Source organism: Pongo pygmaeus, chromosome 3 (assembly GCF_028885625.2).
Source record: "Pongo pygmaeus isolate AG05252 chromosome 3, NHGRI_mPonPyg2-v2.0_pri, whole genome shotgun sequence".
NCBI lineage: Eukaryota > Metazoa > Chordata > Mammalia > Primates > Hominidae > Pongo > Pongo pygmaeus.
The window spans coordinates 83133000-83160258 of NC_072376.2; the positions used below are offsets into that span (position 1 = coordinate 83133000).

General features: G+C 38.5%; 2 protein-coding genes and 1 long non-coding RNA gene across 6 annotated transcripts in view; all 3 read left to right on the top strand.

Annotated features, from left to right (window-relative positions):
* Positions 1-10811, top strand: part of MOB1B (MOB kinase activator 1B) — an 80671-nt gene extending 69860 nt beyond the window's left edge. For all 3 annotated transcript variants that reach the window (XM_063663748.1, XM_054485615.2, XM_063663747.1), the window contains 3 exons: positions 1057-1190; positions 5040-5203; positions 8025-10811. In XM_063663748.1, coding sequence (XP_063519818.1) covers positions 1057-1190; positions 5040-5203; positions 8025-8102 — 376 coding nt within the window. In that variant the 3' untranslated portion in view covers positions 8103-10811. The remainder of the gene's footprint in view (positions 1-1056; positions 1191-5039; positions 5204-8024) is intronic.
* Positions 10812-18766: 7955 nt separating this feature from the next.
* The window catches only part of DCK (deoxycytidine kinase), a 39379-nt gene continuing 30886 nt past the window's right edge, over positions 18767-27259 (top strand). The window contains exons 1-2 of one of the 2 annotated variants that reach the window (XM_054485688.2): positions 18767-20317; positions 24464-24579. In XM_054485688.2, the coding sequence (XP_054341663.1) occupies positions 20227-20317; positions 24464-24579 (207 nt within the window). In that variant the 5' untranslated portion in view covers positions 18767-20226. The remainder of the gene's footprint in view (positions 20318-24463; positions 24580-27259) is intronic. The other variant, XM_063663749.1, reaches the window with a different exon arrangement.
* Positions 20316-21548, top strand: LOC134739439 (uncharacterized). Its single transcript, XR_010126066.1, has 2 exons — positions 20316-20408; positions 20662-21548. It is a non-coding gene; the product is annotated as an uncharacterized LOC134739439 (long non-coding RNA).

Sequence of the window (27259 nt, forward strand, 5' to 3'; positions counted from 1 at the left end):
TCACCTGTATGCATCTTCCTTATCTCAAAATTCAGGGTATGTGTGTGTGTGTAACTCTTTTAGGGTTTTTTTTTTTTTTTTGAGACGGAGTCTCACTCTGTTGCTCAGGCTGGAATGGGCACCATCTTGGCGCACTGCAACCTCCGCCTCCCTGGTTCAAGCGATTTCTGGCTAATTTTTGTATTTTTAGTAGAGACTGGGTTTCACCATGTTGGCCAGGCTGGTCTCGAACTCCTGACCTCAAGTGATCCGCGTGCCTCGGCCTCCTGAAGTGCTAGGATTACAGGTGTGAGCCACTGTGCCCGGCCTCTTTTAGGGTTCTTATACTGTTTTTACATCTTCACTCTGGAGTCTGTATTTTCTACTAGCCTGTTTTCCTTGAGAGTAGGGAAAGTGTCTTTCATTTTAGTGTTTCTTGTTCTTAGTGTCTTTTACATGGAAGGTGCATATAGATGTTTATTGAATCAAAGGATGGTGGTGTTCTGCTAATACCAAAAGCCTTTATTTGGGTTGCAAATTTTCTTTGGACCTTCTTTAAAGACATGTTTAGCTCTTCAGTTAAATGTACTCAAATATGAAATCATTCTCATCTTCATTAATCTTATTTTGGTGCTTCTGTGTCATTCTCTATCCTTAACCGAAAATTTAGAGCCCCAAGTTAAAAAGAATTGTACTATGTAAGGAGAAGTGGTTTTTAAGGAAGAAAAACAACCATAAAGTCCAAAAGTAGTCATCATAGAACTAGGAAGTAAGCTAGTTTTTCTACTACAATAACGTCTGATTCTAAAATATAAATGCTATTTATGACGGCTATGTAAAAAAATTGACATGTGAGAAGAGCATAGAAACAAAACATGAGTTTGTTGGGACCTACTTAGTTTGGATTGTGATAAATGCAAAGTAGTCCACTGGGTATTTAAAAATATATCTTTATTTGGAGGAGCAGAGTGTTGAAAACATGTCTGTGTGTACATTAGTAATATAGATACATAAAATATATACACTGTGTATAGGTATATACTAATCTTCTGTGTACTTTTTATTTCTCCATTGCAGATATGAGTATCATTGGGCAGATGGAACGAACATAAAGAAACCTATTAAGTGCTCTGCACCAAAGTATATTGATTACTTGATGACTTGGGTTCAGGACCAGTTGGATGATGAGACATTATTTCCATCAAAAATTGGTATAATTATTTTTTGTAATTGGGATCCATCATAATTTATCTTTTATATGTTTATAGAATTTTCCTCCCTCTTTCCACTATATCTAGTTGGAGAGTTCTCTTTACGGCTGTGTTGATATATGTATATGTTATGCAGTTCCCAAGAAGAGGCACAAAAGTTTGTTAACCCAGTGGTAAAATAAGCAAGTGATCCTGTGTGAATTGAGCTTTTCCGCTTTAACTTAGTGCTTTTAAATGCATAATTAGCTGAAAGGATGGGTTTATTAGAAAATAAATAAATGATCTCCCTCTCTTAAGGTAATTATTTTTGATGATATTCTAGATTAAAGTATCACTGAGTTTATTTTCAGACAATGATAGCATTTTTTAATACTTTAAAAAACAATTATGATCATCATTGAGAATAAACTTACTTCCCTGAAGTAAGGGAAAGGCTTAAGAAGCCCTTTCAGTAGAAAGTTCTAGATGGAGGGTTATTCCTATTCTAGGAACCATGGTAAATTACCATATATAACATATATTTTTAATCTTATGCACTTAAAGGTGTTCTATCTTTTTCATACCAAATTTATCATGAACATTAAGGTAAACCCTCTATTTTATTTTATTTATTTTAATCTAAATTTTTCATTTTTTGGGAGACAGAGTCTCTCTCTATTGCCCAGGCTGGAGTGCAGTGGCGCGATCTCGGCTCACTGCAACCTCCACCTCCCAGGTTCAAGTGATTCTCTTGCCTCAGCCTCCCAAGTAACTGGGACTACAGACGCGTGCCACCACGCCCAGCTAATTTTTTTGCATTTTTAGTAGAGACAGGGTTTCACCATGTTGGCCAGGCTGGTCTAGAACTCCTGACCTCGAGTGATCTACCCACTTTGGCCTCCCAAAGTGCTGGGAACCCTCTCTATAATTTTAAATGATGAGATCAGTATATCTAGGATAGTAACAAAATCTGGCCCAAAAAAGAGAATGGATATTGAGTAGATAGCTAATAACATCTGCCACAGTCATATCTACTTATTTAGGGAAGTTCATATGGCTTCTATCCAGTGTTATTTAGTAATATATTTGTGATCAAAAGGGAGTTTGAATTTATGACCCACAATATGAATCTTACAGATTCAGATATTAAGCTATGTGAGAAGAAAACAAGATTTGAGGGGTTGCTGTATCATCGGCTGAGTGACTTTGCTTTTTTATATTTACTTTTAAGGGCAGACTTATCAAGTAGAAATTGTTTACATTTAGATAGTCATGTTTTTGCCTTCTCAAACTTCTAACAACTGATTGTCTCAAAAAGCTGAGTCTGCTCCTGTAATGTTAGAACTTTTTGACATTTTATGATTTTTTTTGAAAAAAAATGTGACAACAATACAAATAGTTGTTGTTAAGGAGTATTTTAAACACTTATTGAATGCATTAACCACTTGGAACTTTTTTAATAAAAGAGCAATTTTTCAAGACTGAATTACATATATATATATCATAAGGGTTGGATGAGTGTCCCCACCTTATCTCTTCTCTCTCATAATACAGTTGTAAAATTTTTATTTTGATCCAATTTCAAACATTTGGAAAGTTTACAAGACTTATACAAAGAAATGTAAAAAGAATCATACAAACCCTTCATCCAGATTCTTAGTTGTTAACATCTTCCTCCCTCCCTCTCCCTCTCCCCAGCCTCTCTCACACATACACATACATTCATTCATTCCTTTTCCTAAACTGTTTAAGAGTAAGTTGCGTATATGATGCCTTTACAAACTTTAATATGTATTTCCTTAAAAAAATCACAGTACAGATATCAAACTTAGGAAATTCATACTGATGCTATACTATATAGATCTTATTTGGGCTTTTCAGGTTTTCTTAATAATGTACTTTATAAGCAAAGGAAATCTTTTATATTTGTTTTCATTTATTTGTTGTCTCTTTAGCCTCCTTTGATCGGGAAATGTGCACTTTAGTCATTTTTGGTTTTTCATGACATCGTTATTGTTGAGTGCATATTATTTTATAGATTGTCTTTTCACTTTGGTTTGTCTTATGTGTCTTTGTGAACTATAATAATTTTAAATGAGCAATAGCAATATGATGGCAATATGATGACATTGAACCTAGTAGTACCAATATTGGCTGTTTTGCCAATCTGCATCATTTAGTAAGTTTAAAAAAGGATATGGGATTTTATACATTTTTTAAAATACATTTTATTGTGTATATTTTTAAAATAAATTTTATTGTGTATATTTAAGGTGTACAACGTGATGTTATGAGATTATACATAATAAAATGGTTATTATAATGGAACAGATGAACACATCCATCATCTTACATAGCTACCCTTTTTCCCCCTTGTGGTGAGACCAGCTGTAATCTCATTTAGCAAAAATCCTGAATACAATATACTATTCTTCTTTTAAATTTTTTTTTTTGAGACAGGGTCTCACTCTGTTGCCAAGGCTGGAGTTCAGTGGCACAGTCACATCTCACTGCAGCCGCATCTCCTGGGCTCAAGCAATCCTATTGCTTCAGCCTCTTAAGTAACTGGGCCACAGGTATACACCACCATACCTAGCTAATTTCTATTTTTTGTAGAGGCAAGGGGCCACTATGTTGCCCAGGCTGGTCTTGAACTCCTGGCTCAAGTGATACTCCCACCTTGTCCTCCCAAGTGTTGGGATTATAGGCGTGAGTCACTGCCCAGCCTCAGTACACTAAGTACACTATTTGTAACTATGGTCCTCATGTTGTACATTAGATCTTTAGTCTTGTTCATTTTACGTATCTGCTACTTTCTGTCCTTTCACTTAGCTCCACCACTCCCCCTGGTAGCCACTGTTTTATCCTCTGTCTCTGTATATTTGACTTAAAAAAAAAATTCCACATATAAGTGAGGTTATACAATATTTTTCTTTCTGTGTCTGGCTTGTTTCACTTAGCATAACGTCCTCCAGGTCCATCTATGTTGTGGCAAATTGCAAGATCTCTTTTTGTAGCTGAATAATATTTCATTGTGTATATATAGCACAGTTTTAAAAATCCATTCATCTGTTGATGGACACCTGGGTTGTTTCCATATCTTGGCTATTGTGGACAATGCTGTAGTGAACATAGGAGTGCAGATACCTTTACGACTGGGTTATTTCATTTCCTTTGGGTATATACCTAGAAGACGGATTGCTGGGTCATACGGTATTCTATTTTTAATTCTTTAGGAACCTCCATGCTGTTTTCCATAGTGGCCATACCAATCTGTGTTCCCACCAACAGTATATAAGAGTTCCCTCTTCTCCACAGGGATTTTGTATTTTTCTACTTTTGTATTTCAGTGCTGTAAAAGTGCTGTAATTTACAAATCGATGGAATAGAGAATGCAGCTAATTTCAGGACAAATGTAGACCTGGAGTAGTAATGAAGTAATTCCCATAGAAAAAAGTACAATATAAACTGCAAGCATTTTAAACAAAACTGAAGGTGGTTAATGCATTATTTCTGTTCAGCACATATTTGTATTGAGACTTAAGAAATCCGATGATCTGAGTGTGAGTTTTAGCTCCACTACCATCTTGGGTGTGTGTGTGTTTCATTTTAGAAATGTGGTGGCAGTATGTTAGAGACATAACAGGCTGTAATGAAGACTAATTCTTATACCATAAAAACTTTGAAGTTTATTTTCATTCATGACATGTTGAGAAATTCTGAAAAGGTATAATGGGTATATGTATAAATTCATAAATGCTACTTCTTTTCAGCCTTGTCTTGGTAATTTATGTTGCCCTTTGCCGACAAACTCATATTGTCTTGTTGTCATCTCTTGTTACTAGAGGGAGTTGTTTATCTCTTTTCTAGGTGTCCCGTTCCCAAAGAATTTCATGTCTGTGGCAAAAACTATACTCAAACGCCTCTTTAGGGTTTATGCTCACATTTATCATCAGCATTTTGACCCTGTGATCCAGCTTCAGGAGGAAGCACATCTAAATACATCTTTCAAGCACTTTATTTTTTTTGTCCAGGTAAGTTGGATTAGGAGGCCTTTGGTGCTCAGGGTAAGCATTTATCTTCATAGTTCTAAGGTGAATACTGCATTCACACTGTCAGGATGGAATTTGCCATATCTCTGTAGTCTGCATCCTCTTCTACACTTTTCCATGATGATAAGGACTGACTTTTTGTTTCTAAATTTTATTAGTTTCCAAGTTGATGGTATGCAAGTCTAAAATGGATTTGAAAAGTCGTGCCTTGGATTTGCTTCAGTTAATAGGCCATATGGAGGGGCTGGATAATGAATCTGACTAGTTTGGCAGATCTGTGGATGAACTGGTTCTCCTGGGCATTTTAGTGCTTCTCCTACTGCAGTCTGCCCTGGATCTTTATTAGCGGACTCTGGTGCAGGAATGGGTTTTGAATATCACATCTGTTTTTTGTCCTTTTTTTTTTTTTAAAAAAAAAACCACATTCTAAATAAGTTTTAAGTTAAGGACTATCCATCATGTCTGAGGGAAAAATATGTCACAAAGAATGTTTCTGTGCCAGAGGGCCATTAGTCTTTGGTCTGACTTCCTAGTTGACTTCCTCTTTTTTTTAGTCTTCAAATAACTGGCCTTAGAAATGTAGACTAAGAGCAGTGACAGTACTCTCACCGTGCTCTAAGTATAAGAGAAATAACAGGCAAAAATGAAAAAGAGGTGGAAATAAAAGAGCTAATCAGTTTTTTATTGTTGTTATTGTTGTTGTTGGAGGTTGAGAAGGGGAGATGGTCATCAGGAGAATAAACAATTGAACATCTTGAATTAGTGTTATTTTTGTATATCTACAGGCATATATTTATAAATGCCTTTGCCACTTCCCCTGTTCTCTTAAGAAATTTGTATCCATCTTCCCCCCATACACACTCCTCACACTGAAGGCACACATTTTTCCTATATAAACATACTTTAGGAGATTGTAACTTGCCAAAACTGTTGCTCTCAACAGTTACTTTACTGTGGTATCCCATGTCCAGAACTCAGGAACAAAGAAAATGTTGTCCTAAAGTTTGCATCTGTGTTTGGTTCAGGCAGAACATGATTGCTAAAGTTCAGGTTGTGGTGGTTTAAGAGAATATATTCTCCCTCCAGAAGGGTTAATTTTACTTGACTCAGTGATCTTACACTGTGTTTCCCAACTCCTAGCAAATAGCAAGGGATTGATACATAGCATTTACCACATCTGATCCTGTTTGTATCTCAGGACACTGTGAGCTTCTTAAAGGTAGGTCTATTAGTTATACAGTATCACTGTTTGATTAAGTAAGGGGGGCACCTGCCTTGGGCCCCACAATTTAGAGATACCTGCTCTGGTCCTTCCGCAGCCTGCACCCCTCCCCACAGACTGAGGAATCCATAGGGCTAAGAATATGCCTACCTAGATCCCTTTTGTTGCTTGCTTGGGTACCTGAAACCCAGAATTCTCTGTCCACATGGTCCAAAATGTATTTCCAGGGTCTCCATGCATCTTTTTCTGGGCTCCATTCTTTTGAGGGCAGGTCCCGTCTCTGATATGTATACCTCTAGGCCTGAGGGGTTGCTGATGGCAGCTGTTTCTGAGGGCATGTGGACATTACCCAAAGTGTCCACACTTGTATGTGAGACCTCTTGAGGTGCAGGGTGGATGGGGTTGGAAAAGCAAGGAGGTTTTCTGAGGACTAGGCACCTGGGGCTGGCTTTCCTCATGTCACTACTTTCCAGTGCAGAATCCTGAGGAGTCTGGAGAATTCTAAGTTTGAATCTGTTCTCCTGGTCGCTGTGAAAGTATATTTGTTAAGGTAGTAGGATAGAACATGTTTTACTTAACAACATTCTAGCTTAATATAAAATTTAGTAATTTAGTCATATGGTATATACCCATTTGTGTTCTTGTCCCAGACTCTACAAATCTTGGGCTTGGTCCTGTTATTAAATATCCTCTAATGCTTCTCTCCAATATTTAACTGTAGTGCTTGGCATATGGTAGATGCTAATAAATGAATTAAATTGGAAGCTAAGAATGCCTTACCATGGCAGAAGATGAGAAGTGTAGACAAGCCTCTCTTTACTAGCCTTATAGTTTATAGTTCAGGGGAAATCTATTCAGAAGTGAACTTCAGAATGACGGGTGGAATTTCTAAAGGAGCACAAATTAAATTCAGGCTTTCTCATTTGTTCTTCACAGGACTTTAATTTATCATTTGTGGATTCAACCATATTCATGTTATTTTCCTACCATATCTTATGATAGCTTGCAGATACGTTAGTTTGTAACCAGGTTTTGGCTTTTCATATAATGCTGAATTTGCCTGAGATGCTAGTGTGTGTGTGTGTGTGTGTGTGTGTGTGTGTGTGTGTGTGTGTGTGTGTGTGTGTGTGTGTGTGTGTGTGTGTGTGTGTGTGTGTGTGTGTGTGTGTGTGTGTGTGTGTGTGTGTGTGTGTGTGTGTGTGTGTGTGTGTGTGTGTGTGTCTACTTGGTTAACTGTAAATGGTGTCCAGATCATTCCTTTCAACAGGAAGCAGCAACTCCCATTTATTGTTACTTTGTGTCAGGCATTACATGAAGTAGTTAACATCCAGTATCACATTTAGTCCCCACAATAATTTTATGAGATAGGGGGACTTATCCTGATGTCACAGATGTAAAAGCATAACATCAGGAGTGGTTAAGTGATTTACCCAAGACACAGACCTAGTGAACAAGAAAAAAAAAAATCTATTTTATGTACTTCAAAAGCTAATTTCCAACAAATGTTCATGGTAATTTACTTTGGAATAAGATGCAAATAATGTTTTTGCTATTTATTCTGCCTTTCTTTATCATGCGTAGGAATTCAACCTTATTGATAGAAGAGAACTTGCACCACTCCAAGAACTGATTGAAAAACTCACCTCAAAAGACAGATAAAAGGATGCAGAGCTGTGCAAATTGTTCCTCAAATGAAGCAGTGTGGAGTGTATTGGGGATTTTGTTATATTTTGTTTTTATCTGGATTGTTTTTGTCCTAGGTTTGGGGGCGGGGGCTTGTTTGGGTTCCTTTTTCTTTGTTCTGATTATGTGAAACCGTATTCTATTGCTAGGGGAAGCCAAGAACCATTCTCTATATACTTGATAAGGGTAAATTTATCTTAGTGTTTTTAAACTTGGTTTTGGTTACTTGAGGAGTTTTTTAATAATATTGTGTGCTGCAAGAAAGTGCTTGTCGATTGAGCTGCCGATGGATTGGTTTCTGTGTGGTATAAATTGTGGCCCATTTTTGAAGTCCCCAAAAGACTTATGTTTTTAAGTGCCTTGGCAGGCTCACTTCTGAGGTGCAAAGCATAGATATAGAACTGAACAGGGCTTGAAACAATATTAGGATTACTACCCAGGGCACTTACTGGTGCATGTTGTAAAATATCTATGATAAAAGCCATAGTTTACCTAAAATGGTGATCTCCAGCCTTTACTGCTTTGAAGAAACAGAATTTGTAAGGGTATGCATGTAGAACATAAAAAATATTTGTTAATTATTTTTTATATTGATGGTAATATATTATGTTCAACAATGCTTAAAGCTCTACAAGCAGGTCTTTTCCCACCTCTTGCTATCTGTGATACTGAAACTTGAGGATGTTGAAATGTATTACATTTTGGCTTCTTTCTACATGTTAACTGCACTGTAGATGTAAAAATTCAGGTTATATATGGGATTGCCATTTTCAGAGGTGATGCTGAACTGTGAGGTTTCCTAGCAATTGCCAAATGAGCCGTAAGTCTGCAGAATTCCCTTCTACTTTGAAGAGGAGGGGATAGGAACGTATATTTGGCTGGGGGCATGGAGATGTTAGTATGTATGGGGAGTTAGGGATGGGGAGTCAAGTTCTAGAAAGTTTTGTCTGAAAACCTTTGAATAGAATGGCATGAAGATTTTAATCAATTACTTATAAACAAAGTCTTAGAGACTTCCTTTTAGGAATCAACTTCCATGAGAAGTTAAAAATAAATTATTAATTTTAGGTACAGACATTAAACGTGGAATTTAAGGACTGTTGGGGGAAATTGATCACTTCTTAGCATTTCCATTCAGTGAATGGAGCTGAAGTTTGCCTGTCATTTTAAGATGATACCGTACCTTCTTTGGTTATTATAGGCCCAGTTTGAAGCATTCTGACTTCTGGTTTTTCCACCATGAAAGGAAATGTTTTTCTTTGCAGCAGTATTAGATAATGAAAAATGCTAATTCAGTAGTTATTAACTTCTAAATTTTATTCGCCATGACTTTCTAGTGAATTATTACCATAAATAACAAGTTCAGAAACTTAGTTTTTAGAATAAATATTAATTTTTCCACTTCAGTTTTATTCTAGAAAATATCCTTTTTAGAAATCCAGTTTTAGTTTTGTCATTTTTGATAAATCTTTCTTCAGTTAGAAATATATATCCTTCCTTCAGTTGAAACATACACCTCTTTCACATCTAGGAAGAAATGCTTGCTCTGAAATAGTATAGATTAAAAACACTCAGTAGAAAAGAATCTAAAATTAAATCAATTTGTTTTGCCATTAAAATAGAGCAGTGATACAATTTAATGCCATTACAATTATGTTGACTAGAAATTGCCTTTTTCTCCACTTCATTTCTAGCAATTATTTACCAAGTACCAACAGTAGAAGTAACAGGAAAGCCTGGCAGAGTTAAATATCTTGGACATTTATTGGTAAAGCTTATTTATAAACTGCAGTCAGAGCTAGTTAATTTCCTTAAATCTTTTTGTATTCAGATAGATAATATGAATCATTATGGGTTGATTCAGAAATAAAATTTGTGAGGTGATTTTGAATCTTGTCTATATAGGAAAATGAAGCACAGAATTACTCAGTCTTCCATAATTGTATTTGACTTCATATCATTCTAGTAAAAAAGGAGTTGCAATAGCCAAGTATAGAGAGAATAGTGAAAAATTAATCTTGCCCTTTCAAGCCTTATACAGTAGTACACTGTACTTGTTTTTAGTAGTAAGACCTACTTTCCCATTATATGTAGATAGTTTGTTTTCACTGTGCCAGAATCTCAGGTGCCTGCTTAGAGTATTTCTTTAATCACAGTCACTGGGAAGTAAGGAGATGTATGTATGTGTATATATGGTAACAAAGCATAGCAGTTCTATAGGGGAGAGGCCTGGCATTGCATATGGTGTTACATGGCTACAAGTAAGGAAAAAATCAGAAAGTGAAAGAACTGATGTAATAAAAGGTTGATTTGATTTGGTTGGTTCCCATGAAAGTTAGTAAGATGCCCTTTTAAATATAAGGATCAGTGCTTTGTTCTGCAATAGAGTTTGCTGATAAATGTCTATTGGATTCTTTTTGGATTTCTTTAATTAATTTGTAAGTAACCAAGATAATTATTTTCCCCCTTGCTTTCTATATTAATACGTAGCTATAAAGCAACAGTTGGTTTTCTTATCCTTTGATGAAAGCATCCCATAAAATATAAAGTAGTAAGTTAACATAGTATTATTGTCACACACAATGTTTTTTTTGGTTAAATGTTGATATGAAGCAATGTTTTGGAATTACTTTAATTGATGGAGTAGTGGTGGTAGAGAGAAATTAATAACAAAAAGAGTGAAAATATTTTAATTAGCAGTAGATGGTGCTACTGGCTTTCATTTGCTGACTTGATTATTCCCTTTCCCTTAAAAACCATGGCATTAGACTGCAGTAAAATAACAAGCATGTTAGTTGCTGGTAGAGGTTTTGGAGGTTAATTTACCTTAAATCGGAAGATTTTTAATTGCAGTCTCTTTCCACTTTCCCTCCCTCTGTTAGTCATTTGTAAATTCTAAATGGTCACCATAAAATGTATTAGGTAGGAGAAGATACGTTTTGTGTATAATATATCTCAGACTGAGTTACTGCCTGTCTTATCAGGATGGATAAAACACTACAATCTCTTATCAGGAAATAGAGATGATGTGGATATTTATATATTACATATATAACCACCAGACTCCATTTTATATATTAGCATTTTCCTTGCTTATGGGAAAATAGCAAAACAACATTTCATTTATTCTTTTGTTTACCCCTCTCTGAGAGAGGTTTTCATAACCACTGAAACGGTAGAATATGTGAGATACAAATATTGAGGTGTAGAACTTTCTTTTTAAGGTGAACAAGTCGCCGGGCACGGTGGCTCATGCCTGTAATCCCAGCACTTTGGGAGGCTGAGGCGGGCGGATCACAAGGTCGGAGGTCGAGACCATCCTGGCTAACACGGTGGAACCCCGTCTCTACTAAAAATACAAAAAAATTAGCCGGGCGTGGTGGCAGGCGCCTGCAGTCCCAGCTACTCGCGAGGCTGAGGCAGGAGAATGGCGTGAACCCGGGAGGTGGAGCTTGCAGTGAGCGGAGATCACGCCACTGCACTCCAGCCTGGGCGACAGAGCAAGACTCCGTCTCTAAAAAAAAAAAAAAAAAAAAAAAAAAAAAAAAAAAAAGGTGAACAAGTCATGCCTTAACATCCAAATGAGAGTTGATCTTCAAAGTGGTTCTTTTGGGAGCACCATTTATTCCAGCTATATTGCAAAAGTATAATGTTTTTGGAACTGTTCTAGAGCATGCCATGAAAAGCAGTTTGTTATGCAGGAAAATCAGTTTCATCATTTTAGTTACACCAAACACTTTTGGCAGCTTAATATGACCTTTTTTTATTTTTTTATTTTTTTTATTTTTATTTTTTTAAGATGGAGTCTTGCTCTGTTGCCCGGGCTGGAGTACAATGGCATGATCTCAGCTCACTGCAACCTCCACCTCCTGGGTTCAAGCATTTCTCCTGCCTCAGCCTCCCAAGTAGCTGGGATTACAGGCAGCGCCACACCTGGCTAATTTTTGTATTTTTAGTAGAGATGGGGTTTCAACATATTGGCCAGGCTGGTCTCAAACTCCTGACCTCAAGTGATCCGCTCTCCCCAGCCTCCCAAAGTGCTGGGATTACAGGTGTGAGCCACCACAGCCAGCCAATATGACCTGTCTTAATCATCAGCTCAACTGTAATTTAAATTTGGCTGTTCTCTGGAGCTAAACCATTAGGGAAGTTCAAAGGAAAGTGCCATGATTTCTGAATTTGCACAAGAGAATGTTTTAAGCATTGGTAGCATCATTGAATAAAAGAATAGTTTCCTGATGTCACTATTTTGAAGTGGAAAATATCACTTGGATGTGGAGGTTTTACTTTTTAAAAAAATTCAGCTTAATTACCTTACCTTAATTACCTTAGTTAGATATATTAATGGAAAAAACCAAGTCCTTTCTCTAGAACTTGTTTTCTATTTTTGTTCCTTTTCGTGAAAACTTCTCAATTTAATTTTAACTACTGTAGGATAGTATTGATTGAATGGATACTATGGAAAAGTGGATCCAATATTTAAGATAGAAGTAGTTTAAGGAAACAACAGCCTTTACTGCCATTTTTTAAAAAATGTTTTCACTCAGATGAACAATTTGACTTTAATAAACAACTGGAGATTTTTGTACAAAGAAATAGGAATAAGTTTCATGTACTAATTATGCTGAGTTTTAAGCCTACATATCACAAAATATTTAGAATTGTATAACCTTTTCATATATTTATAACTTTTAATGTCTTTTTAAAAGATGTAGGACCAAAAATATATTTATAATTTGGAAATGTGACTGCATACCAATAAGAAAACTTACCTTATTTTGAAATTTATCTGGGATATTAAAGAATCTACCAATTCTTAAAAACACAGATTTATACTTTAAGCTTATTTTGAAATTAAAGAATATATACTAATTCTTAGAAACACTTTAAGGACTACTCTTAAATAACTTAAATATCAGAGTTTTGTTGTAATATTAAAATTTACCATGGAAATCACTGTTGTTCAGCTATCACCTTAATTGTGTATGATATGATAAATGTTTAGCAGTAAAGCTATCTTAAGATTTAATGGAAAAGTTTAATTTGAAGATGTAACAAAAATTCTGACCACAGATGATTTTGATTTTTTAAGGCTTTCCTAATAGGCTGATCACAGAGAATAATCCATTTTGAAGGTATAAAACTGCACTGTATGTCTGTCACTTGTAGCTGAACTGATTCACATTTTGACAAAAGAGAGAAAATACAAAAATGAGTTTTGCAATAATGTAATAACTTTTTCTGCATATAGAACTAAATAATTGAAAAATTTGGGCTATAGTTCTCAAAGGTAGATAGTAAAATCACTGGCTTTTTCCAGCAGTATGTTTTTCCACTGTGAGTGTACACACACACTGGAAAATAATTAGGCTGATTTTGCAGGTCTTCATTGTTAGAGATTCTGAAGTATTTACTGTCAATTCATAGGTTTCAGTTTATTTAGGAAATTAGTGTTTGACAGCTTTCTTTAAATTATTTCACTGAAGCTGAGATTATTAGTGATACAAAGTTAAAATTTCAATATTTAATTTCTCCATATATTATTAATATTAAATTGTTTTTTATTTGTAAATTCATGTTCTCATCTGATTTAATATTAAATTTGTATAGGTGGGCGTTTCTTACCATTTTGCATAAGTTTTTGTTTTTCTGAAATACTTAATTGTGCAGGTTGTAAAAAAGATTAGTGCATTTTCATTTTAAGGATGCTTTGCTCCTTAAATTGTTCGACAGAAATGACTGTTTTTAGGGAAAATAGTTTTTTTGGAGCCACTAACTTGTATTTATTATTGTACATGCATAACCAGGGTGGTGAGGGCACTAATCTTGTAGGAAACACTTACTTGATGTTTTATTTGAACTTTTCCTATAGGTTTAACTTTTACTGCATAGAATTACCACTAGGAACAGTGTCATGAAATCTAGGTTGAAAGAGAATACAGTATATATGAGAACACTTTTAAAGTTCGAATAGAAATCATTTCTGAAGACAAAAGCAGAGGAATATTGTCAGTGCCAAGTAATGGAAGAATAAGGGCGGCATTTACACTGTGCAAGTATTGAGAAGAGTGCATAAAGACAGGGAACTACTCTCATGGAGACAGTTTCTCTCTTATAATCAAGTAACTAGAAGGGGAAAAATCATCTAAGTTATGAAATTCAACATAGGCGCTATATTACAAACTGTGCCGGATTATGCAAATTGTAGTTGTTACTGATCAAAGTTTAATTGCTTCATTTTTGTTTAAAAAGGGATGCTGAATGTCAGAAAATCTGTAATATGTTTTATTCAAAAGATGTAAATAATGTGTACAGACTTGTATGTGATGGGATGGGAAATATTTAAATTCTAGCTGTTTGTTTTTTTTTAAAGAAGAAATTCAATGTTTATAAGAAAAAAATGAATAAATAGTTATGTTTGGCCATGAATCCTGACTTTGCATTACTGTTTATTTTTGCTATAGGCATTCCCACACTAAACACATTCCAAGGGAAATATTGATGGTATATGGAATATGTTGAACATTTAAAATTTGTTAGGCACTATTTTCTGTAATGTTCACAACAACCTTGGAAATTAGTATCTCAGTGTCTTAACATCTTAGAAAACTAAAGCTCAGAAATTGTACAAGTCACTGATTTGGATTAGGGTTTTAAAACCCTACTGTGTCTGAACTTGAAACCAGTGTTTTTGTTTTTCTTTTTTCACTTTTTTCTTTATTCTGCAGTATGCAGGTGTATGTTTTCTATAATATATACTATTACAGTGAGAACAGTTAGCACAGTAATAATCATTTGTTGACCTTTTCATCAAGCTATTGTTTAATATTTTGTCGTTATAGATCATTAAGGAATATTAATAATATTGGAGAATCATTTACCAAGTTCCAAAAGGAAATGTGTATTTTATTTTATTTTATTTATGAGACGGAGTCTTGCTCTGTTACCCAGGCTGGAGTGCAATGGCACGATCTCAGCTCACTGCAACCTCCACCTCCTGGGTTCAAGTGATTCTCCTGCCTCAGCCTCCCAAGTAGCTGGGATTACAGGCATATGCCACCATGTCCGGCTAATTTTTTGTATTTTTAGTAGAGACAGGGTTTCACCGTGTTGGCCAGGCTGGTCTCAAACTCCTGACCTAAGGTGACCCACGAGCTTCGGCCTCCCAAAGTGCTGGGATTATAGGCATGAGCCGTCGCGCCTGGCCAAAACGTGTATTTTAGAAGTCTTCTCAGAGTATCAGAAGTATTTATGTTAGAGGCATTTGTGTTTGAATCTTCAGGTTAGGAATATTTAATGGTAGTAGCCACAGTTGCTCAAAGTCACTAATGGTATTTGGGAGAAAGACTAGTTGAAATGCTAGCCAATGCTGTTGTGGACTGTGTCTGCATGCTTTAAAAACGCCCTGTGGGCCGGGCGCGGTGGCTCATGCCTATAATCCCAGCACTTAGGGAGGCCGAGGTGGGCGGGTCACGAGGTCAGGAGTTGAGTCCTGCATGGCCAATGTGGGGAAACCCCGTCTCTACTAAAAAATATATTAAAAAATTAGCTGGGCACGGTGGCGCGTGCCTGCTGTCCCAGTTACTCGGGAGGCTGAGGCAGGAGAATCGCTTGAACCTGAGAGGCGGATTGTGCCACTGCACTCCAGCCTGGGCGACAGAGCAAGACTCCATCTCAAAAAACAAAATTAAAAAATAAAAACACCCTGTTAATCATTTATTGTATGTAAAGAAATATATATTGTAAAATTACCTACATTTTGATAATTAGGTTCATTTACCTCTGTTGTACTAAATGTATTATAAGTTGTTAATCCCTCATATAACATCTGCAATGAGCATTTTGCAACACAAAGATTCTAATTAATTATTCCTCTAAGGTTTAAACAACCATGTTTAGTAGAAGTTTTACTAAGAAATTCTACATGCTCCTGTTACAGCATGATGAATACGGTGTCACATTTTCTTGATGACCTCAGTCCACTTTACAAGCATGTAGCAAAACAGCTTTGCTAAGCTATATACATCTAATGGCTCCTATGCTCTTCTAGTATGTTATTTTGCTTTCAGATTTCAGATTTGCAGGAAGCACACTGACTCCCACTCTTGCATTTATGATGGCTTCTGTACCCCCTGTTTTCTAGGCACTAATGAAGATTACAAGGGGAAATTTATAACCAAGCTTATTAAGTTGATAAACATCATTTTACAGAAGTAGTTGAGTTTCTGTAGACAAACTCATGGGCTGTGTAACCACTGCTTAATGTTCAGGGTCTCTTATTTTTTCTGCTTTTTATTATTTTCTGAGTTGATTTAGTTTTCCTAATAAACCTGTATGTTGTCAGTCAGAACGCTGTCTCATTCTTTAGTTACACTAGAATTCCCACAGGAGAAAAAGAATTCCCAAATTGAAGGAGTAGTAAAATTTCTGGTAAGAAAGAATTAGGTGGCAGCACGCTCATGACTGGCTGGGTGCTGTGTATCCTGTCTGTTATCTGCAGTTTCAAAACCTGAAAAGCTCAGAAAACCAAAGTTTTTTTGTTTGTTTTTTTTGAGACGGGGTCTCACTCTCACCCAGGCTGGAGTGCAGTGGCATGATCTTGGCTTAATGCAACTTCCGCCTCCCGGGTGCAAGTGATTCTCCAGCCTCAGCCTCCCGAGTAGCTGGGACCACAGGCACACACCACCACGCCCGGCTAGTTTTTGTATCTTTAGTAGAGACATAGTTTCGCCATGTTGGCCAGGCTGGTCTCGAACTCCTGAACTCAGGTAATCTGTCTATCTCGGCCTCCCACGGTGTTGGGATTACAGGCGTGAGCCACTGTGCTTGGCCCCAAAGGTATTTTTTTTTGAATTCAGTGCAAACTTATTCTGACCAGACGTTAATAGTCTTTATCCCACTTGATGTTAACACTCTTTGTTTCACTGCAAAATATTAGTGCATTTGATTTAACACCTCTGCAGGGGGATTGGGGGTGCTTGCTTAATAATTAATATACAGTATATGCACTGTATTTCTTTTCTAAAGTTTCGATTCCAAATTTTATTTTTGAGACGGGGTCTTGCTGCTGTGTCACTCAGGCTGGCATGCAGTGGTGCGATCATAGCTTACTAAAGCTAAAACTTTGCAGGCCCAAACCATCCTCCCACCTCAGCCTCCTGAGTAGCTGGGACCACAGGTGTGTGCCACCACAACCAGCTAATTTTTGTATTTTTTCTATTAGTTTTGCCATGTTTCCCTGGTTGGTCTCGAATTCCTGAGCTCGAGCATTCCAGAGTACCTCCCAAAGTGCTGGGATTATAGGCATGAGCCACTGCATCCAGCCAGTTCCAAAGTTTCGAATTTCTTTTCTAAAAATCTTTTCTAAAAGTTTTAAATTCTGAAACATCTGGCTGCCAGGGTTTTAGATAAGAGATTGTGGACCAAAAATCCAGAAGGTGTTTTGAAAAGTGCTTTTCTCTGGTCTCTCCTTGTGTTACCCCCAGGTCATGTAGGAAAATGGGAAATTATGCTGGACTTAATGCCAAAAAAGCTAGATTCTTTGCTTCCCGCATTTACTTTGTTGTTGTTACTTGAGACACGGTCTCACTGGAGTACAGTGGCATGATCTTGGCTCACTGCAGCCTTGACTCCCTGGCTTCGGTAATTCTCCCACCTCAGCCTCCCAAATAGTTGGGACTACAGGTGCCCAGCTAATTTTTGTATTTTTTGTAGAGACAGTTTTGCCATGTTGCCCAGGCTAGTCTCAAACTCCTGGGCTCAAGCGATTCACCTGCCTCGGCCTCCCACATTTGTATTTTTCAAAGTATACTCTTAAGCTCAGATAAATTCAAGTTTTCACAGCCAGAAACTGGTAGAACTGGTGTTTGAAATTTTTCATTTTTCAGTGCTTAAACTCTTCATCATTGTAAGAGACTTCTTGTGTGGGTCTTTTTTGTGGAAACCACACTTGGAGATTTCTACTCCTTAACCCCAAGCCTCTTTATGATATCCATCCAGGACCAGCTCTGCTTTCCTGTTGAAGGTCTCAAGAGACTTGCCTTCCTCCTCTTGGTAGCTGCCAGTACTCTTACCATTTCATGAGTTTTCCCCCAAGCTTGGCTGTGGAATGTGATACCTAGTAGCTTCCCCAGCACTTTTCTCCCAACTTCCTTGCTATACCTGATGACAGCTATTCAGGCCTCTTCCATTCCTAGGATCTTGCTATTAATCACTATGGGGATAAGTAAAAGTAATATATACAAAATAATTGCATAACAGAATAATATAGGGCACTTACATAGAATGATTCTTGCTGTTTAATCCTGGAAACTGTGATCCCCAAGGATTCACATTTTAATTTCTGCTCTTTATTTCTGAGGATGGAGTCACCATTTTCCCCTTCTGGCTACACATTTAGATGCATTTCAGGTCTGATGATAGTTGCAATGTAAAAAAGAATAGCAAGGCCTTTGGTTTCTGTAGACAATTTGGACCAGATAACGTCCAGACTGGGTAATATCCGGTTTATTAGTGTTACTGGATGGGAAGTCTTGACTGAGTTGTCTGGGTTTTTGGCGTGTTGAACAAAGAATTGAACCAAACGTAGAAACAAAGCAACAAAAGAAGCAACGAAAGACAAAGCAACAAAAGAACGACGTAACAAAAACACAAATTTATTGAAGCGAAGCAAGTGCTTCAAGAGTCCCAATTGCAGTGTTCTTAAAGGTTACTAGGCTAAAAGAATTTGGTAAACCCCTAGGTGCCCTTTACAGTCGTCCAATTGGTTACACCCTATGAAGGATTGGCCTGCGACCAATCAGAGGCTGAAATGGAGATGGCCGAGGACAATCAGAAGCGATGTGGAAACTTCTGTCTTGTAATCACAGGAGTGAAGGTGTGGCCTGTATGCTGCGTAGTCTTGCCTAGAACTGGCTGCACCTGCTGTTCTTTTGCTTATGCCTTAACCCTTGGTTACTCTAATTCCCTATTCTCTTGCCTCATTAGGCCTTTACCCTGACTAAAAATGCACTCATCTAGCTGGGACAAATCCTACACTGCATTTGTCCCATCTAGATGAGTCTTCTAGCAGAGTACATGGCACATAAGTAGGCATTCAAAAATTCAACATACAGTACATTTCGTTACCTATGTGCCAGGTGTTGGGCAGGCTGAGTTAACAGCTGAACAGAAACCTACCTACCCAACGTGCTAACTTCTATACAGCATGGTCGTGCATCCAATCAAATGGAAAGCGGTATGGGAGATCTGGAAAGGCTTCCTGTGGGTGACATCTGACTACCTAAATTCCCATCCCAGTTTCACTTACTGACTGACACTTGGAACAAGCAGCCTCTCAGTGCCAGTTTTCCCACTGGTAGGTAAATGGGCTAACGACGGTATCTCTGGCACTAGACTTCGTCAATTAATGAAAAGCACATAGAAGAAAACAGCCTGGCTCTCTAAATGGGCAATGCGATTCCCAAGGACGGCACTTCGCCTGATGGTCTTCCTCTAGGCTGAGAAGCCAGGGTAAATCCATTTGATTTTCCTACCACACAGTGCCTTCTCCCCTGATGAGTTCAAAGCTTTAAGTCTATCCAGTTCTGTCCAGACGCGTCTGTTTATCTCCAACAGGCCCACTGGAAAGGCGGGTTTTCCAAAGTCTGGCACGCCCTCTGCCCTCCAGCGCCCTCAGGCCTCTGGCGTCCACCCTTCCTCCCCACCCGACTCCGGAACCTCTTCCCGCGCCCCGCCCGGGCGCCTGGCTGCGGGGGGTAGAGGCCTTCCGCCACACGCGCGGCCCCGCCCTGGCCTCCACGTGACCTGGCGTGCGGAGCGCGCGCGCGGGAACCCGCGCTGGAGGCGGGCGAGGGCCGAGGGGCAGCTAGGAATCGCGGCTTGAGGAGGGCGGGGCCGCGCCACAGGCCCGCCAGTGTCCTCAGCTGCCTCCGCGCGCCAAAGTCAAACCCCGACACCCGCCAGCGGGCCGGTGAGCTCACTAGCTGACCCAGCAGGTCAGGATCTGGCTTGGCGGCGCCGCGAGCTCCAGTGCGCGCACCTGTGGCCGCCTCCCAGCCCTCTCTGCCGGACGCGCTCTGGGCCGCCACAAGACTAAGGAATGGCCACCCCGCCCAAGAGAAGCTGCCCGTCTCTCTCAGCCAGCTCTGAGGGGACCCGCATCAAGAAAATCTCCATCGAGGGGAACATCGGTAAGGAGCCTCCGGAAATGTGGGACGCAAGCCTGGGGTGTCGCGGCAGTGGCTGAAGCTTCCCTTCGCCGCATCTCTCTGCAGCTCCTCGGTGAGGGCTTTCCCACCAGCCTGGCGGTGTGGACTCGGCCTCGGCTTCCTTTCCCACCCAGAGCATCCTTCCCTTACCTCCCGCGCCACGGGGTGACTGCGGTCCCCGGGGTCAGACTGGGCGCCAGGCCTGCGGTCTCTGTGAGGCGCGCTTTGAGCCTCTGCGCCCTCTTTGTTGGGAACTCGGAAAGGGAAGCGGGGGAAGGGTATCAGATTTCTTGAGGTGTAACTTACATTAAATTCACCCTTTTTAGGTGTACTCTTCTATGAGGTTTGACAAACATTATGCCTTTTACTATCACCATGATCGAGATACAGAACATTTTCATCACCTCAGAAAGTTCCTACCTGCTCCTTTGTAGTCAGCCCCCTCCACCCTTCCTATTCCCTGGCACCCACTGATTTGATTTCTGTCCCTGCAAGTGTTGCCTTTTCCAGAATGCCATATAAATGGAATCATAGGCTATACGCCTTTTGTGTGTGGCGTCTTTCATTTAGCATAATGCTTTTGAAATTCATTCATGTTACTTGTGTCTGTAGTTTGTTTCTTTTTATTGCTGAGTAGTATTCCATTGCATGGATGTACCATCGTTTATCCATTTTCTAGTTGTGGACCTCTGGGTTGTTTACAGTTTTTTAGCTATATTATTAACGAAGCATTGTTTTAGCTATATTATTAACGAAACTCGAAACATTCGAGTACGAGGAAAGATGTCTTTAATGATCTTAATAGCATGGAGTTCCTCACCCCTTACTCCACATCCAAGTAAACATTGGATTATGATTCAAAGACCACTAATGTTTCTGTTAACTTAGATGGGGGGCAGACTAGGCCATGCCTGTCACTTTGCAAGATACACACCAACGTCCGATTCTTCTGTATTTCCAACCACAGGAAACCTACCTCTGAAACTTCCTGTTTTGATAGATTTAAAAAAAAATTTTTTTAGCTCCAGGTTGGGTGCTGGTCATTCATGCATACAGCAAACTTTTTAAAATTCTTACCACATTCAAAGCACTGTACCTTCTTGAAAAAGGCAAGGCAAGCAGATGCTTTAAGCATTCAGATGAATAGAAAAAATGCATTCTCAAAGAGGACTTCTTATTTCATTGCTCCAGAATTAAGGCACCAGTAGAAAAACCATATAATATACTTAGCAATGTAAGTCATTTGAGGGTGCATGTTTACTAGTATGGAATCCCTGACAGCTGCTTAATGAATAAAGAAGACCATATATAAAGACAGGAGAAAGTGGCTGAACAAAGCCATCTGAAAAGTAAATTTGAGGCGGGGCATGGCGGCTCATACTTGTAATCCCAGGACTTTGGGAGGCTTAGGCAAGAGGATTGCTTGAGTCCAGGGGTTCCAGACCAGTCTGGGCAATATAGTGAGAACTCATCTCCACAAAAAAATTAAAAAATTAGCTGCATGTGTTGGTGTGCCTCCAGCTACTCAGGAGGCTGAGGCAGGAGGATTGCTTGAGCCCGAAGATCAAGGCCACAGTGAGCCATGATCACACTATTGCACTCTAGCCTGGGTGACAGAGCAAGACTCTGTTAAAAACACAAAAACAAAACAGTAAAGTTGAATGAATAACCCCTCGGATCGATACCACAATACATTCATTCCCTTTCCCTGTCTCCAATCCAGTTAGGTAGTATTGTATTTAGAAATCTTGCCTCAAAGCATCTTTAATCTTCTCAACAGCTGAAATAATTTCCTAATATATCATCCCATCTCCAGTTTCTCTTAACTACTTCTGCAGTGGTCTTTTTGTATGCAAATGTCATGTGTTATCCCCTGCTTAAAATTCTTCACTGATTTCGCCTTTACCTACACTGAAAGGAATTGCAAACTGATAGCCTGCAATTGCACGATATTGGCCTGCACAGGTTGAAAAAAAATTTTAGTGGCCAGTGGCTCAAGCTTGTAATCCCAGTGCTTTGGGAGGCTGAGGCAGGAGGATTGCTTAAGGCCAGGAGTTTGAGACTAGCATGGCAACATAGTGAGAACTAGGCTCTAAGAAAAATAAAAATAAAAAAATTAGGCCAGGCACAGTGGATCACGCCTGTAGCTCCAACTACTCAGGCGGCTGATGCTGATGTGGGAGGGTCGCTTGAATGTGGGAGGCAGAAGTTGCAGTGAGCCGAGATGGCACCACTGCACCCCAGCGTGGGTGAGAGAGTCTCAAAAAAAAAAAAAAAAAAAAAAAGCCAGTTGTGTTAGCATGCACCTTTAGTCCTAGCTACTCAGGAGGCTGAGATGGAGATCTCTTGAGACCTATAGTTTGAGGCTGCCGTGAGCTGTGGTTGTGCCACTGCCCTACAGCCTGGGCTACAGAGTGAGACCCTTTGTCTAAAGAAAAAAAAAATTAAATTTGTTGCTAGCTCGAAAACATTTTGAGATTTCCCATAAACGATTAGATTCTTGGCTTCTTTTGAAAAATCTGAAGATCTGTTAACACCGGGCCTGCGTTTCTGTATGACAACAATTGTTGTTTAGATGGAGCATGTTCCTTGCCATTTTTCGTCTCCCTGACACTGAGACTTTGTTAGTTACTGTTCATTATCGGTCTTGCACTTTTGTTCATGTCCCCTTCACCTTATTTGCCAGATCCAAATAAGCTATAAATGCACAAATTGTTATGCTGTGCGTAAACTATTTTGCAATTCCTCTATTTTTCCTAGAATTTGAACTTTACTTGGTCGTTTTAGTTTTGTATTTATATAACCCATCTTCTTATGTTCTGTGTTACTCAGATGTTCCCTTATGTTAGATTGATGGAGGACTTACCTGCTTCTCATCTTAGTAGTCTCTTCAGAATGACTTTCAGCATTATAATGCCTACTTGGCATTAGGAATTCTGTTAGTTTCCATGAGTTTTTAAAGTATTAACATCAGTGTCTTTGGTTCTTGTTCTCCTTTGCCTTCATAGAAAATTAATTTATTAATTAGCTTATTTTCTAGCTCCCACTTTCCCCCAGTAAGTTAAGGAACTAGATGTGTTAGTTTGATTGGGAACTCTAGCTGTTATTACTCTGCTTGAACTAAATGTAACTGTTATTACTCTTAGACTTTTTAAGTATGACCATATGCATTTTTCTGCTTGTAAGCAGTGTCAGAAGAAAGTTGAATGCTGTAGCCTTAAGTGCTTTCAGACTCTGGTGGATGCCTAATTTTTTGATTTGTTGGGTGCTATTTCTGAACATCATGTTCTCCTTTCCCTCTTCCATCTAGCTCAGTGAATGTGGGGTATTCTTTCTATATGCTTCCACTTCCACTTAACATTCTTCTAAATGCTGTACAGTCCCTAAGCTTACACTCTCCATACTAAATTTTGGTGGCCAGTGTTTTTCCCATGATTAAATCTCACTGTCATCCAGTTTATTGTTAAAAGTTTTTCTCCTCTCCTCTGGGTACAGTTTACTTTGTGTTTTTCTTCTAAACTGTCTCCCTGTGTCACCTTCTTTACTGCCTCACTCCTTTTTTTTCTCTGTGTGTGATTCTTTAAAGTTCTTCCAGGTTTTTCTTCTTTTTTATTGCCCTGTCTAATGTCCTAGATTTAAATATAGTTCTGCAAGTCAAAGGTAAGTTCTTTCTACTCCCCATGGATCTAATTTATAAAGAAGAGGAAGCTTTGCTTGTAAGTATATTGAAGTTATTTATATGTTCATCTGTGTGTCTGTGCACGCACACACAGGGAAAGAGAGAACATTGTGCTAACCAGAGATGTCTAATACAACCACATTTGGTGACTTCAGATATAAAGGGTGTGGTGGCCATTAGGAGTATTACTTCTAGGTCAAGACTGTCCCTACTATTAAATATAATATATTGTTAAACTAAACATAATAAAAAACAAATGTGCTTAATGAAATTGGGCAGGGAGCCTTTTAATTTTTTTTTAAAGAAATATGAAGAGAAAGTTCAGAAAGTTGAATGTTTTGGGTTTTTTGTGTAGCTTGCTATTGTAAATCTTGCAAAAGCTAATGACTACTTGACATCTTTTTTTCCTGACAACTTTTCTTCCTCAATTTTATCTTTCCTCACAACAGCTGCAGGGAAGTCAACATTTGTGAATATCCTTAAACAATTGTGTGAAGATTGGGAAGTGGTTCCTGAACCTGTTGCCAAATGGTGCAATGTTCAAAGTACTCAAAATGAATTTGAGGTATGAAAACAAAATTTAAGTAGGTAAAAGCCTCTTGGTTTAGAGGAGCAGTAGTACTTAATCTCTTTTTCTTTTTCAATAAAACTTCCAAATCTCACTTTAGGTATATATCTTCATCTAGGTGGTGGTTACATGGATATATATACAGTTGGCTCTCCATATCAATGGGTTTCGGATTGATATGGATTCAACCAATCATGAATAGAAAATATTCAGAAAGAAATAATACCAAAAAAATACAAATAATACAGGATTACTGTTCATATAGCATTTACATTGTATTAAGTATTATAAGTAATCTAGAGATGATATATACTATTTGGAAGGATGTACATAGGGTATATGCAGATACTACACCATTTTACATAAAGGACTTGAGCATATGTGGATGTTGGTATCTGTGTGGAACCTGGAATCAATTCTTGAGGTTACTGAGAGGTGACTATATATATAAACATGCATTGAGGCCGGGGTTGGTGGCTCACGCTTGTAATCCCAGCACTTTGGGAGGCTGAGGCGAGTGGATCACTTGAGGCGAGGAGTTCAAGACCAGCCTGGTTAACATGGTGAAATGCCGTCTCTACTAAAAATACAAAACTTAGCTGAACGTGGTGGTGGGCACCTGAATTCCACCTACTCGTAAAGCCGAGGTAGGAGAATTTCTTGAACCCAGGCGGCGGAGGTTGCAGTGAGCTGAGATGGCGCCACTGTGCTCCAGCCTGGGTGACAGAATGAGACACTGTCTCAACAACAAAAAAAAGGAAAGTAAAATTTATCAAGCTGTGCATTCAAGATTTATGCACTTTAAGTAAAGTATAAAAGTTTTCTTTTTCATAAAAATTTCTTTTTTTTTTTTTGTTATCCTTTAAGTTCTGGGATACATGTGCAGAACGTGCAGGTTTGTTACATAGATATACACGTGCCATGGTGGTTTGCTGCACCTGTCAACCCGTCATCTACATTAGGTATTTCTCCTAATGCTAACTCTCCCCTTGCTTCCCACCCCACCGACAGGCCCTGGTGTGTGATGTTCCCCTCCCTGTGCCCATGTGTTCTCATTGTTCAACTCCCACTTACAAGTTAGAACATGCGGTGTTTGGTTTCCTGTTCCTGTGTTAGCTTGCTGAGATTGATGGTTTCCAGCTTCTTCCATGTCCCTGCAAAGGTTATTAACTCATTCTTTTATTATGGCTGCATAGTATTCCTTGGTGTATATGTGCCACATTTTGTTTATCCAGTCTATCATTGATGGGCATTTGGGTTGGTTCCAAGTCTTTGCTATTGTGAATAGTGCTGCAGTAAACATACGTGTGCATGTGTCTTTATGGTAGAATAATTTATAATCCTTTGGGTATATACCCAGCAATGGGATTGCTGGGTCAAATGGTATTTCTGGTTCTAGATCCTTGAGGAATCGCCACACTGTCTTCCACAGTGATTAAACTAATTTACACTCCCACTAACAGTGTGAAAGCATTCCTATTTCTCCACATCCTCTCCAGCATCTGTTGTTTCCTGACTTTTTAATGATCACCATTCTAACTGGTGTGAGATGGTATCTCATTGTGGTTTTGGTTTGCATTTCTCTAATGACCAGTGATGATGAGCTTTTTTTCATATGTTTGTTGGCTGCATAAATGTTTTCTTTTGAAAAGTGTCAGTTCATATCATTTGCCCACTTTCTGATGGGGTTGTTTGTTTTTTTTTTCTTGTAAATTTGTTTAAGTTCCTTGTAGATTCTGGATATTAGCCCTTTGTCTGATGGGTAGATTGCAAAAATTTTCTCCCATTTTGTAGGTTGCCTGTTTACTTGGATGATAGTTTCTTTTACTGTGCAGAAGCTCCTTAGTTTAATTAGATCCCATTTGTCAGTTTTGGCTTTTGTTAACACTGCTTTTGGTGTTTTAGTCATGAAGTCTTTGCCCATGCCTATGTCCTGAATGGTATGGCCTATGTTTTCAGAGTTTTTATGATTTTAGGTCTTATGTTTAAATCTTTAATCCATCTTGAGTTAATTTTTGTATAAGGTGTAAGGAAGGGGTACAGTTTCAGTTTTCTGCATATGGCTAGCCAGTTTTCGCAGCACCATTTATTAAATAGGGAATCCCCATTTCTTGTTTTTGTCAGGTTTGTCAAAGATCAGATGGTTGTAGATGTGTGGTATTATTTCTGAGGGCTCTGTTCTGTTCCATTGGTCTATATCTCTGTTTTGGTACAGCACCATGCTGTTTTGGTTACTGTAGCCTTGTAGTACAGTTTGAAGTCAGGTAGCGTGAGGCCTCAAGCCTTGTTCTTTTTGCTTAGGATTGTCTTGGCTATACGGGCTCTTTTTTGGTTCCATATGAAATTTAAGGTAGTTTTTTTTCTAATTCTGTGAAGAAAGTCAATGGTAGCTTGATGGGAATAGCATTAAATCTATAAATTGCTTTGGGCAGTATGGCCATTTTCACAATATTGATTTTTCCTATCTATGAGCATGGAATGTTTTACCATTTGTTTGTGTCCTCTCTTCTTTCCTTGAGCAGTGGTTTGTAGTTCTCCTTGAAGAGGTCCTTCACATCCGTTGTAAGTTGTATTCCTAGGTATTTTATTCTCTTTGTAGCAATTGTGAATGGGAGTTCACTCATGATTTGGTTCTCTGTTTGTCTATTAATGGTGTATAGGAATGCTTGTGATTTTT